The sequence below is a fragment of the Carcharodon carcharias genome, chromosome 15 (genome assembly GCF_017639515.1).
Source record: "Carcharodon carcharias isolate sCarCar2 chromosome 15, sCarCar2.pri, whole genome shotgun sequence".
Taxonomy (NCBI): Eukaryota; Metazoa; Chordata; class Chondrichthyes; order Lamniformes; family Lamnidae; genus Carcharodon; species Carcharodon carcharias.
Window position 1 is genome coordinate 129,636,272 of NC_054481.1, and position 13,783 is coordinate 129,650,054.

General features: G+C 39.1%; 1 protein-coding gene across 2 annotated transcripts in view; it reads left to right on the forward strand.

The window, feature by feature from the left end:
* mib2 (MIB E3 ubiquitin protein ligase 2) overlaps positions 1-13,783 on the forward strand; it is a 273,357-nt gene that overhangs the window by 218,549 nt on the left and 41,025 nt on the right. For both annotated transcript variants that reach the window (XM_041206822.1, XM_041206821.1), the window contains exons 6-8: positions 1,090-1,232; positions 4,583-4,690; positions 13,665-13,769. In XM_041206822.1, coding sequence (XP_041062756.1) covers positions 1,090-1,232; positions 4,583-4,690; positions 13,665-13,769 — 356 coding nt within the window. The remainder of the gene's footprint in view (positions 1-1,089; positions 1,233-4,582; positions 4,691-13,664; positions 13,770-13,783) is intronic.

A 13,783-nucleotide genomic window follows, 5' to 3' on the forward strand; every position in this document is an offset into this window, starting at 1 on the left:
GTGATCCTGGCGGAACTCAAACTGCGCATCAGTGAATGGGCGATTGCTAAGCAAGTGCCGCTTGGTAGCACTGTTGATGATCCCTTCCATCACTTTACTGATGATGGAGAATAGACTGATAGGGCGGTAATTGGCCGGGTTGGATTTGTGCTGTTTTTTGTGTACAGGGCACTGCTGGGCAATTTTCCACATTGCTGGGTAGGCGCCTGTGTTGTAGCTTTTCTTGAACAGCTTGACATTCCCTATATTCAAAAGTAATTATTTTGTAATTTAAAAGTAAGTCCTCAGCTCGGGGTAAGATGCTACAAGATGCTTTCATTGCAACTCTCTGACCGTTGTGTGTGTGGTTGCTCTGAGCTCATGTGGCCAGAGCGTCATAAATACATAAAATGCTGCAAGTAATCAGCAAGCCTGGCAGCATCTGTGGTGAGAAAGACAGAGTTAACGTTTCAGATCTGTAACTTTTCATCATTCTCGATTCTAGTTCTGCTAGACCTGCTGAGTATTTCCAGCATCTGCAATATTTTGCTTTTGTGTTAGACGTCCGGTTGGAGCATCTCTATTTTAGTCTGAATTCTGTTCCATCAACAGTTGAGGCCTTTTTTCAGCAAATATAGTTTTAGACCTTGAAGGAGCTAGGATTGAACAAGTCAGTAATAACAAGATATATCTATAGAGAAATTATGGACTACTTCTGACACCTCAGTCTTAATAGCAAAATACTGCAGATGCTGGAAATCTGAAATAAAAACAGCAATTGCAGAAAATGCTCAGCAGATCTAACAGCATCTGTGAAGAAAGAAACAGAGTTAACGCTTTGAGTTGAGTTACTCTTCTTTGCAATGCAGTTAACTCTGTTTCTCTCTCCACAGATGCTGCCAGACCTGCTGAGATCTTCCAGCATCTGCAGTTTCCTGTTTTTATCTTACATAACCTTTAAAAATTGTCTTGTTGAGGAGCACTTATAATTCAGCGTTTATACACCAGCACTTGTAAGGTTATTCTTTATTTTAATTAATGTCAAAGTGTTGCCACGCTTCTCCAAATGTTTGTGAGCTTTTCAGGCTGAGATTTCCATTCTCCTTTCAGGCGAACACGTTGAACTCCCCAGGCAGGAAAGTGCTGATGGCCACTCATTCCAGCATAATGACAAAGTGAAATGCCTCCTAGAGATAGATATTCTCCGGCAGATGCAGGAAGGACATGGAGGATGGAATCCTAAAATGGCAGAGGTAACCCTCAATGTTGCCAGCATCTCTGAAATATTCCATTCTTCTTAGGCTGGGAACTTTTCAAAATTTTCTGCTTTGATGCTAAAGTAAACTAGAACATAGAAAAGTTACGGTGCAGAAAGAGGCCATTCAGCCCATCATGGCTGTGCCGGGCAGAAAAAGAAACTAGCCCGCTCATTTTAATCCCACTTTCCAGCACCTGGTCCATAGCCTTGCAGGTTACAGCACTTCAGATGCAGATGCACCTTTTAAATGAGTTGAGCATTTCAGCCTCAACCACCAATTTAGGCAGCAAATTCCAGACACCCGCCACCTTCTGCGTGAAGAAGCTTTTCCTCATGTTCTCTCTAATCCTTCTACCAATCGCCTTAAATCTATGGTCCCTGGTAATTGACCCCTCAGCTAGGGGAAACAAGTCTTTCCTGTCTACCCTATCGAGGTCACTCATAATTTTGTACACCTCCATTAAGTCACCCCTCAACTGCCTCGTTCTAAGGAAAACAACCCTATCCTATCAAATCTCTCCTCATAGCTGCAATTTTCAAGCCCTGGCAGCATTTTTGTAAGGCACCTCTGCACTCTCTCCAGAGCAGTCATGTCCTTCCTGTAATGTGGTGACCACATGACCATATGACCCTTTTTCAGAGCTAAAGAGAAGTAGAAATGTGATGGATTTTATACTGTTTAAGAGGGGGTGGAGCAGGTGGAACAAAATAGGTCGGAGATCGGTGGGAGCTCAAGAGAGATTGATAAAGATGTCATGGACACAGGACAAAGAGAGTGCTAATGGTAGTGTTAAAGACTAAAGAAAGTGCTGATAGCGGCATAAAGGTACAACAGCAGAATGTGTTAATAGCAGAACAAGGCTCAATGCTCTGTGAAAGCAAAACATAAAAACAGGTGACAGATCGCCATGGGGAGGGCAGGGGTGTTGGGGATGAACAACAGAGGGATTGTATACCCCCATAATCTGCAACCTCAAAGGTTCTCTTCAGTAAGTGGCTGACCTACTTCCCCAGAACTTCTCCACCATCTACAAGGGACAAGTCAGGCGGCTGATGGAACATACATTCCAAAAATAAAACCATTGTGGCTTCAGGAATTGCTTCATTGCTGTAATAGTAACCATGAACTATGAAGGTTAACTTCTAAACCCCATTTTAGTTGAAAGTTTACAAGAAACATTTTAACTCTGCTTGTCCTCTTTTCCTTCCTTCCCCATTTATTCTTTTCAAATTGACCAGCCCCACCTGATCATCTATCACTTTAAAACACTGCTTTGGATCCTTTCTTTCATTTAAAAGATGGAATTAATTTTTAAAATATAAAACTAAAGATTTTTAAATTCCTGTTCATACTGGATTCTCTCCCCCACCATTTTTCTTTCTCTTTTTCTCATTTTTTTAATATTTTATTTTCACCAAACTAATATAACCCTTTCACTTGAATTAATTCTTGAGACATGGGCATTGCTGGCAAGGCTGGTATATTTTATTTTCACTTTATTACAAATTAATCATTTTTTAATTCTCAGCATATGGTTGCCACTGGCAAGATTGGTATTGCAAGTTGCCCTTAAATTTTTCAATTGTATGGTGTAGGTACTCTCACAGCGCTGTTAGGTAGTTGCAGGAACTTGACCCTGTTTCAATTAAAGAACAACAATATATGCCCATGTTAGGATGGTGTATGACTTGGAGGGGAACTTGCAGGTGATGTGCACTACTTACCCTTGTCCTTTTAAGTGGTGGAGGATGCAGATTTGGGATGTGCTGCTGAAGAAGCCTTGGCAAGTTGCTGCAGTGCATTCTGTAGATAGTACACACTGTAGCCACGGAATGCCAATAGTGGAGGGAGTGAATGTTTAAGATAGTTAAATTTGTACTGATCAAGCAGACTGCTTTTCCCCGGATGGTGTTAAGACTGTTGAACAGTTGTGTAGCTGCGTCTATCCAGGCAAGAGTATTCCATCAGCCGCCTGACTTGTCCCTTGTAGATGGTGAAGAAGTTCTGGGGAAGTAGGTCAGCCACTTACAGAAGAAAACCTTTGAGGTTGCAGATTATGGGGTATACAATCCCTCTGTTGTTCGTCCCCAACACACACCCCCCCCCCCCATGGTGATCTGTCACCTGTTTTTATGTTTTGCTTTCACAGAGCATTGAGCCTTGTTCTGCTATTAACACATTCTGCTGTTGTACCTTTATGCCGCTATCAGCACTTTCTTTAGTCTTTAACACTACCATTAGCACTCTCTTTGTCCTGTGTCCATGACATCTTTATCAATCTCTCTTGAGCTCCCACCGATCTCTGACCTATTTTGTTCCACCTGCTCCACCCCCTCTTAAACAGTATAAAATCCATCACATTTCTACTTCTCTTTAGCTCTGAAAAAGGGTCATATGGACTCAAAACATTAACTCTGTTTCTCTCTCCAGACCTGCTGAGTTTTTCCAGCATTTTCCAACATCCAGTGTTTTGCTTTTATCCACAGAGCATTAGGCTGGGCCTCTGGATTACTTTCGTGTGACAGTACCGCTATGCCAACATCTCCCCCTTTAAGGCCCCTCTTAAAACTGACCTCTTTAACCATGTTTTTGGGAACCACTGCTCAAACCTCCTCTGTCTCGGCATCCATTTTTGTCTGATGATGCCTTGGATGTTTTTCAGTTTATGGCGCTGCATAAATGCGAGTTTTTGTTGTTACTGGTCTACAGTTACCTTTGCTAGTTTGAGCTTTTAACAAGTTTCATTGAAATAATGTTGTAGATTTATATGTCCATACTATTTACAACTTGTATACCTCTGTCAGGTCCCCACCGTCACCTACTTTCAAAGTGATGGGCCAAGTTTCACCAGTCTTCCCTCATACCTGGTTGTACCTCTTCTTTGAACTGGGGTGTGATTTGTGTCTTTGTGATAAAAAGTAGACAAGGTTCCCAAGGTGTTTTCTGACTCTTGCCATTATCTGAAAAAGAGTAGCAGTTGAAAATTTGGCAAAATTTGAAAAAACTCCATAATTAAAATCCACGAGAGAAAATTCTAGAGGAAGAGAAGCAAAAAAGTTTAAAGCCAATCAAAGAAATATTGTGGTCAAGTTCAAAGTTTCCTAGACTTGAGGTGAAAGGCTTAAAGTGACTATTAAACATTACAATAATAAGGTTGATCAGAACTCTTTATAAACAAACCATACACTCTCACCACTACCTTCATGTCAGTTTTTCTGAGTGCAAAATAATTCCTTCCAATTACCTGGCATGAGACGGCAATTTTCCTGCTTATTAGGATTTCAATATGGCAGAGGTCACTCTTTTGCTGTTGAATTAATCCCCTCCGCTTTTTTTTTGTACAGTATGTTGGACGGACTGGTACTGTGCACAGAATAACAGACCGCGGAGATGTGAGAGTTCAGTACAGCAATAACATTCGATGGACCTTCCACTCTGGAGCTCTTACAAAGGTACAGCCAATAGTAGAGCCTGCTTTCTTATGTGGTAAACCTTTTGCATCCGTGAAATATGTGTCACATTTAACCGCAATAATGCAACATAAATTAATCAGTATTCCAAACAGATGCTCTTCCTATGTCTGTTTCTTAATCAGCCTTAATTTGAGAGTACTATATCATAGGAGTTTTGATTTAATCTGGATGTGAGCTCTCCAATTCAGGGACTCTGAATTATTGTATTATTGATCTTACCTGGCATTATAAAACCTGTGCATTATCTGTTTCAAAACACTGTGGAAGGAGAAGGATGGTAATGCAATATAAGCAGGAAACAGGTAGTCAGTGTCCCAAATAAAAATGGAAAGTGCTTGAAAAAAGTGAGAAACAGAATTAATGTTTCAGAACCGATGACAAGTCATCAACCTGAAACGTTAACTTTGTTTCTCTCTCCACAGCTGCTGCCTGACCTGCTGAGTATTTCCACCATTTTCTGTGTTGATTTCAGATTTCCAGCATCAGCAATATTTTCCTTTTGCATTGTTATAGTCAGTGTCCCATTTTGTTATATATCAGCAGAAAAAAGAAACAGGCAGAGACTGAAAAGGTTTGCTTTGTATCATTGTCAAACCAATTCAGCTTCGCTGTACACTGGTATTAACAAGGGGAAATGGATCCTATCAGCTTGCATTATCCATGTACATCCATTCTACTGTTAACTTAAAGGGACTGTGCCCATGGAGGAACACTGCAACTGAGAATATTTTAAAAACAAAGGGGACTATATTTGTTATCACTCATTTTCAGGTGCATAGCTGATCGTAAGCTTCCTTACTGTGACTAACTAGTTGACCTATCGGCCTTCTGGTTTGATTGGAATAGTTAGGTTTGGTTACTGGATCTTGCTGCACCTCTAGAGAAAGTCATCCCTATGGCCCAAACTTATCGGGTGGTTCCTGGAAGTGTCACATCAAGATAAGTATAGTACTTGTATTTTTGGTGGCAGCATCCAGTGGATCCCCCCACTAAGGGTTTCTGGTTAGACTGCTTGTAGACCAGTTATTACTGAGAGGAACAGTGTCTGTTCCACTCCAGATGGAACACACCATGTCGAGGGTTCAGTAACGTGTGCCTTGGCATTATTTCGTGTCAAAATGAGGTTAGCACTCAGTTCATGCAGCTGCCTAATAAAGGTAAAAACAGAATTACCTAGAAAAACTCAGCAGGTCTGGCAGCATCGGCAGAGAAGAAAAGAGTTGACGTTTCGAGTACTCATGACCCTTCAATAGAGCTGTTCTGTTGAAGGGTCATGAGGACTCGAAACGTCAACTGTTTTCTTCTCCACCGATGCTGCCAGACCTGCTGAGTTTTTCCAGGTAATTCTGTTTTTGTTTTGGGTTTCCAGCATCCACAGTTTTTTGTTTTTTATCGCCAAATAAAGGACCTGGGCAATTGATCCATGTGCAATTAGATGTTGATTTCTACTGCTAAATTTGTTATTGGTGTGCTTGTTTTACAGGCAAGCACAATGTTGTTGAATTTCTACCCATATTGTTCATAGCAAGAAAACAACATCCAAGCAGCAATCAGGGTTAAATTCTTGATACCCATTGGGACTTGGAGATTACACCTAACTTAAAGTTGTTTTTCTGCTTCGAGATTTATATAGCTAAGCAGCTTCCCATGTCTCTAATCACGGTGCAAATCAAGACTCCCTTTAAAACCTGTCCCGAGGCAACTGCTAGGTAGAATTCTAACCCGCAGCTTGGCCGAGAATGGCACTCTCCCATTGCGCGACCTAAAACGTCAGGTGTGTTGCTCATGATTGGGAATCCAGTCATCTTCTGAAAGAGTTATTGGCCCACTTGAATTACATATTTTGTTTATAACTTGTAGAACTATGAAAAGTATTAGTTTGTATTAAAAAGCATGAAATAAAAATGAATAGTTGCTAATAGCCTCATTAACTTGTAATTAAAATGATACTTGTTAGTTGAAAAATACTTTTCCAAGTGATACTGCTAAATAGAAATGTAAATAGCTTAAACATGCTGAGGCAAGAAAATCTTTTGACATTTGATTCCAGTTTAGTTCAGATACTTTCACTTATCAGTTGTAGAGTTTAATAGCCCAGAATAGATGAAGGATTTATGAGAGATAAAAAAATTAATCCATTCATCGATAAAACCAGGAACTGAGGTGCCTGCTTTCAAAAGACAGTCATTAATATATGTCACCAGTGAAAGCCAGAGAGAAGAACATAGGGCATTTATATCAATCAATAATTGTCTAGCATGCTCAGGTGTGAGAGGTGTATAGTCATAGTCTCAAAAACCCTCAAGGCTATTCATTTGCTAGGACATGTACACTAACTTGTACTGGAACACTGTGGGCCAAGGAATGTTAATTGTACAGTGTTATACTGCGATCATTCAAGGGCACCTGGAAATTAACACTTAGTAGCTATTAAACATATATTTAACATAAACATTTGTTGAAGGATGTTTGGCACGCAGTTTTGTTTATACTGATCTTTCAAAAGTTGTTGGACTTGTATGTCGAACTGAGAATTATTTGAATTAATTGTTATTATTAATCTAATTATTTGAAACCAGTACAGTTAAAACTAATTAACCCAGGTTTAATCTGCTGTTGTAGTTTGCCTACAATTATGAAGTGGCTATCATTTATAAAGGGTTCTTCCTCCTATCATGTACCATTAAATGCCCTGTGTACATTGCCACTGCACAAGGGAAGATTGGCTAGAAGGAAATTGGGAGTGGTTAAACTTTTACAGTTTGTATATGTGATAACATTGTGTAGACTCAAATTTGAAATGTTTCTATTTACACAGCTGAAAGCCCACAGCTCTGTATTAAAAGAAAAGGCTAATCAATTTATCATCAGTGCATCATTTAGTTAAAAACCGGGGCACACAACAAGATGAGCAAGCACAAGCAGCCTTTTAATTTAGAACAAAAACAGAATTACCTGGAAAAACTCAGCAGGTCTGGCAGCATCGGCGGAGAAGAAAAGAGTTGACGTTTCGAGGACTCGAAACGTCAACTCTTTTCTTCTCCGCCGATGCTGCCAGACCTGCTGAGTTTTTCCAGGTAATTCTGTTTTTGTTTTGGATTTCCAGCATCCGCAGTTTTTTTGTTTTTATCTTTTAATTTAGATCTGTTTGTTTTGAATTTCTCAACTCAACCCATGTATTGGGCAAATTCTTAAAAATGAATCATTGATAACATTTTCCTTCCTGTACGTTTATTCATTTATAATGTATACTAGTTGATCTCTTTAGGAATTAAACATGGTCAAATTCTGATGTCTTTGTGTTACACTTTCCCTATGTGTTTCTCCTCTTCTTCGGTGTCTCACTTCTGCTGTTTATTTCCCCTTAACTCATTTTGCTTCTCTCTGTCTTTTACTTGGTTTAGTAAAGGTTGTGGGTGTGTCTTTCCTTGTGTGATCGGAAAAGGGATCACCAATGGCGACAAACTGCATTTTGGGTGGGGTGTGTAGAAAATACACCCTTAATTGGCTGTTCTTGTACTTGGGAAAACATACTTTCTGCTTAGTACAGTTCTTAGTCACAATGTACACATGGCAGTTATTGCTACATGTTAGGATGAAGAACCCTTATAAATGATAGTTATCTCATAAGTGCAGGCAAACTACAGGAGCAGATTAAACCTGGGTTAATTTGTTTCAACTGTACTGATTGCAAATATATTTGAACATGATTAGTGGACTTCTAAACCAGTTTGAATACAAGTCCAACAACTTTTGAAAAACCAGTATAAACAAACATCCTTCAATGAATGTACATGTTTAATAGGTGCTAAATATTAATTTCCTGGTGCCTGTGAACAATCACAATAAAATATTGTACAAGTAACATTCCTTTTCCCACAGTGTTACAGTGCAAGTTGGTGTCCATGCCCTAGCAAATGAATAACCCAAAGGTTTTTTGGGACAGTGACTGCACACATTACAATTGAGCACACTAGACAATTATTGATTGACATAAGTTCTGTTCTGTTTAAATTGTTATACTTTTCACAGAGGCTGGCTCTAACATTATGAACTTTGTATGGAGGCAGTTTTCAAAAATGCCATCAGGAATTAGGTCTGAAGTCTAGAAGAACATGATTGATTAAGGTTTAATAGCATAACTAATTGTTTTACTATTCCCAGCCCTTGGGGAAACCAGGTGTTCAAAATCATGAGGGGGGGGTCTAGACAGAATTGGTAGAGAGCAACTGTTCCCATTGAAGGGAGAGTTGAAAACCAGAAGACACCAATATAAGGTATATAAATGTAAGTCTTCTCTTATATCTACAAAATGACATGAAGTCATATCTTCTAGAATTCCCAGATTGTCAATAACTATAGTGGAGAGGTAGTGTATTAAAGCAAAAGCTTTACTGATGTTAGCTTGATGCTGCCTTCTATTTTAGATTGAGTTTACAAAATCAAAAATGCACTTCACAAAGAGAATCTAAAGAGTAGTGTAAAACATTTTAGTTACAAATACATGAGGTGACGAATGGTGCAAAGCACCCTTGAACCACAGGTCATGCCTGCTATAAAACATGTCTTAGTTTTTCTGAAAAAAAATTAAATGTAGAAGATGTATGCTGCTGGATCCACATTTCTCCCAAATAAGTAAGAGAATATTTTATTAATTACCCAAATGCTCCTTTGAAACGTGCAAGTCCAGAGTGTGTGTTTTGAACATATTCCAGGGAAGACCACATGCATTCTTCTGATTTGTACTTTTTAATATCAGCATTTACGGCTACAGTCTCACTGATCTATCTGGGTCATTCCAAGAACTTACTGTACTCAAAAATAGAGATGGAAAATATGGTGCAGTTCTGATTTAAGACTTGCAATGTCAGCATTTTGTAATTTAAAAAAAATATTGAAAGTCAGCTCAACCTGCTTTATGAAAACTAGACTTAACTAGAAATGAACAACTTAATCTGTTATTAATATTTACAATAACCAGACATCTGACTTGAGTCAAAGTATGTTAGTACTTTATAGATGCCCGTTAAGTAGCTTATTGATAAAAAAGTAAAACAAATTATCATCCAAATGCTATGACTATTGAAACATACTTGATAAATCATCAGACATCAAAGGGGATTAGCACTAGTGTAATTGGTGAGTTTCCTTAATTAGGGTTGTTGTATTTTCTCAAGTTGTTTTAGTGATATTGTATAGATTTGTATATATTCATTAACTTCAAAATTGGTATTAGACTTTAGAGTATCTTTAGCTAATGCACCTTAAATGTCACTGAAATATAAAGTAAATGACTATTCATCATGTAATTCATTGGAATGTTCTCTCATTCCTGCTCAATTTGAATAGTGTGTCTGTGCAGACTGATAAGTGTGTTGCAATTAGCTATTCACTAAGCCTTGCCTAAGAGATGAAAATGAATTGAGCCACTTATCTTGTAACAATGGCTTTCAGTTTTGACTCTTCAAACCAGTCATTACTCATTTAATGACAGAAACAGTTCTGTTATAGGACAATAGACTAATAATTCCCCTATTGAGATCTAGCCAGCTTATCCACTCTTTGCAAAGAGAAGTACAGCAGTTCCTGTGCCAGATATATGCTTTTAATCAAATCTTTGTTAAATTGTATTACATAACTGTGGGAGGTTTCAACATTCCACTTTCACTGGTCTGATAAATTACTACAAGATATTGCAGCAAATTTCACTATTGCTTTATAGGTCATGGCGTCTTGACTCCATTTCAATTTTCAGCCTCTGGAAATTCAAATTATGACTTAGGCACAGTTGTGATTTTCTGGCAATTTAAATTAATTTGACTATGGAAATTGGTATTTCCCCAGTAACCAGTTTTGCAATGCTATAGTAACAACAGATGTAAAGATATATTAACAGTTCTTTTATTTGAATATTTAATACATGATTCAAAATATAATTTCTGTGGCTCAACCCAAGAGTTAGTTGCAGAGACGTTAGTTTTTGTCGCAATATTAATGAACAGCTTTAACAATGCTGCATAGATTATTTTAAAGTGGTTTTGAAAATACTGGGCAGAATTTTGCAGTAAGTGGCAAACAAATGGCACCAGTCTCACCTTTGCTCCTAGACTTTCTATGGATTTTTTCACAAAGTCCTGTCAATCAGTTATTGAAGAAGCGCAGTGCCCTTGACTTAAGACAGAAAAAAAAGTTTTAAATTACTTAAAGTCATTTAAAAATCTCCAGCAATAATTAAATTCTGAAAGAATAAGGCTCCACACTTGTTAAAGTTCATTTTCAGTCCCAGAGAGGCTGCTTGGAAGTAATTAAGATTCTTCATGCTACTGAAATGATACTTGCACTGTGATCGATGAGCCTTAAATGTTTCTGGTGAGGTTAGTGTGTATATCAGGTAACTACAGCGACTTTGGTATTCCATGTCTTTCAGTGGTGAGTCTCTTGATGAGGTTCTCTTATGCAGCTGATGGAGGAGGGCATCTCGGACACAAATTTTCCGATTTTCACATTTAACTGTGCATGTACGATTGCTTTCCAATTTACATGTTCATAATGGCGAGTGCTGTTCTTACCGCAAATCCAGCCCAACATTATTACAAAACTTTTGATTGACAAAATAACTCTGGGATAAAATGACTTTGGTTTGAAGTCATTCATTTATGTTAGAATTACTTTACGCAACTTTAATATGTCCCATAGGATTTCTACCTTGGAAGAAACTTCTAAAATAGTACAAGTGATTAGGAAGGCAAATGAAATGTTGCCATTTATTACAAGGGGAATGGAATAAAAAGTAGGGAAGTTATATTGCAGCGGTACAGGGCCTTGGTGAGACCGGGGGTGCGGGGGGAGCCGATCGCCGCCACCGAAACAGGCCTCTACCATTTCACATGGGCAGGCCAACTAAGGCCCGCCCAGCATGACACCCGACAGCGAGCTCTATACAGTTCCTGTGCAGACGGGGGGAGAGGATTCCCCAACTGCGAGAGTGTGCTCTTTCACGCATGTGCACGAAAGAGCACACATCTCCCTGAGGCTAAGTGCTGCCTCAGGGAGATCGCTGAAAGGTGGTGAAAGTTCAAAACTAGAAAAATTTAAAAATCATTAACATGTCCCCCTCAGGTGAAAATGTCACACGAGATGGGACATGTTAATGAAGTACACAGAAACTTTACCAAACTTTTTTAAATCCGAAATCAAACCTCGTCCTGCCAGTGGATGAGGTTTGTTTAAAAAAAAATCACTTACCCGCCTGCCTGTTGGGCCCGTGCGCTGAACCGAAGTTCGCACAGGCCCCTCAAAATCGTCAACAATTGGTGACTTCATGGCCTTAACAAGGCCTTTAATTAATGGCGGGCGCTGCCAACCTAAACATCACGATGCCGCGCGCTGATGTCAGGACGCTCGAGCGATGTCAGCGTGCGACATTTTAAGCGCTGATGTGCAGGCTTCGCCACCCGCAGGCCAGCCAGAAAATTCAGCCCACGGTTGTGTTAGAACTAGTTCAGAGAAGGTTCACTCAACTCATTCCTGGGATGTCACCAATAAATCTAATGAGGAATTCAGGGGAAACGTCTTCACTCGATTGTGCTGTGAATGTGCAGCTTGCTACCACATGCAGTAGTTGAGGTGAATAGTTTTGATGCGTTTAAAGGGGAGCTAAATAAGTACATGAGGAATAAAAAGGGTCTGCCGATTTGCTGGGATGAAGTAAGGTGGGAGGAGGGCTTACATTATGAAGAAATGTTGAATAGGTTGAGCCTATACCCTTTGGAAGAATGAGAGATGCTCTTATTGAAAAGTATATAAGATCTTGATGTTTTCTCTTGTGGGGGGAGATTAGACCTAGGGTACACAGTTTAAGAATAAGAGGTCTCCCTTTTAAGGACCGAGATGAGGATAAATGTTTTCTTCAGAGGGTCGTTAGCATGTGGAATTCTCTCCCCCAAAAAGCAGTGGAGGCTAGGATACTGAATTTATTTAAGGCTTAGTTAGATCGCTTTTTGATAGGCAGGGGAGTCGAGGGTTATGGAGGTAGACAAGAAAGTGGAGTTAAGACCACAACCAGATCAGCCATGATCTTATTGAATGGAGGAGCAGGCTTGAAGGGCTCCAGCTCCTAAGTCCTATGTTCCTCCATAATTTCACAGTTGGTACTTTACTACTTGTTTTGGAGGCTCTTTTAGAATTACTTCACAGTAGACATGGGAAATTCTATTTTCCTGCACATGTTTTATTGGTACTCAAATTTGTTCTTCAAATTATATAAAGGATATAGAGAAGGTGCAAAAAATTTTTTACAGGTATGATCCCAGAACCAAGAGGTTATAACTTTCAGGAAACTTAACACTGAACAGGCTTTTCTCATAATCCTGATGGAAGTCTTTAAAATTATGGAGGGTTTCAACAGGGTGAATTTTGAGATTCTCCACTTTTGGTGGGGAATCCAAAGGAACGAACCTTTAATGTAAAATAGTCACCAATAAATCTATTGAGGAATTCAGGAGAAACTGCTTCACTTGAGAGTGCTGTGAACATGCAGCTTGCTACGACATGGAATAGTTGAGGTGAATAGTATAGATGCATTTAAGGGGAAGCTAGATAATTACATGAGGAATAAAAGGATAAAAGGATCCATCAATTGGCTGGGATGAAGTAAGAAGCGAGGAGGCTCATGTGGAGCATAAACACTGGTATGGACCAATTGGGTCTATGTTTCTGGGCTGTAAATGTGATGTAATTTTATGTAAATCTCCAGGAACTACTAAAACTAGAATTAAAATTCCTGAAGAAACTTGTTTCAAATCAGCAAAATGCAAAATTGTGGCCTTTGCTGGGTATCACTAAATACTTCAGTATTTAAATAAACTCAGAGCTGTGTATTCATGCTGAAGCCCTACAACATGAAATGCCTTCTGATTCTTAGGAAGTCAGTTTTATCTCTGATTCATTCCAGGTTGACACCTACACAGTCGGCGATATTGTTCGTGTGATGGATGATTTAGAAACTGTAAAAAGACTTCAAACTGGCCATGGAGAATGGACTGACAGCATGACTCCAGTAGGTGCCTTTTC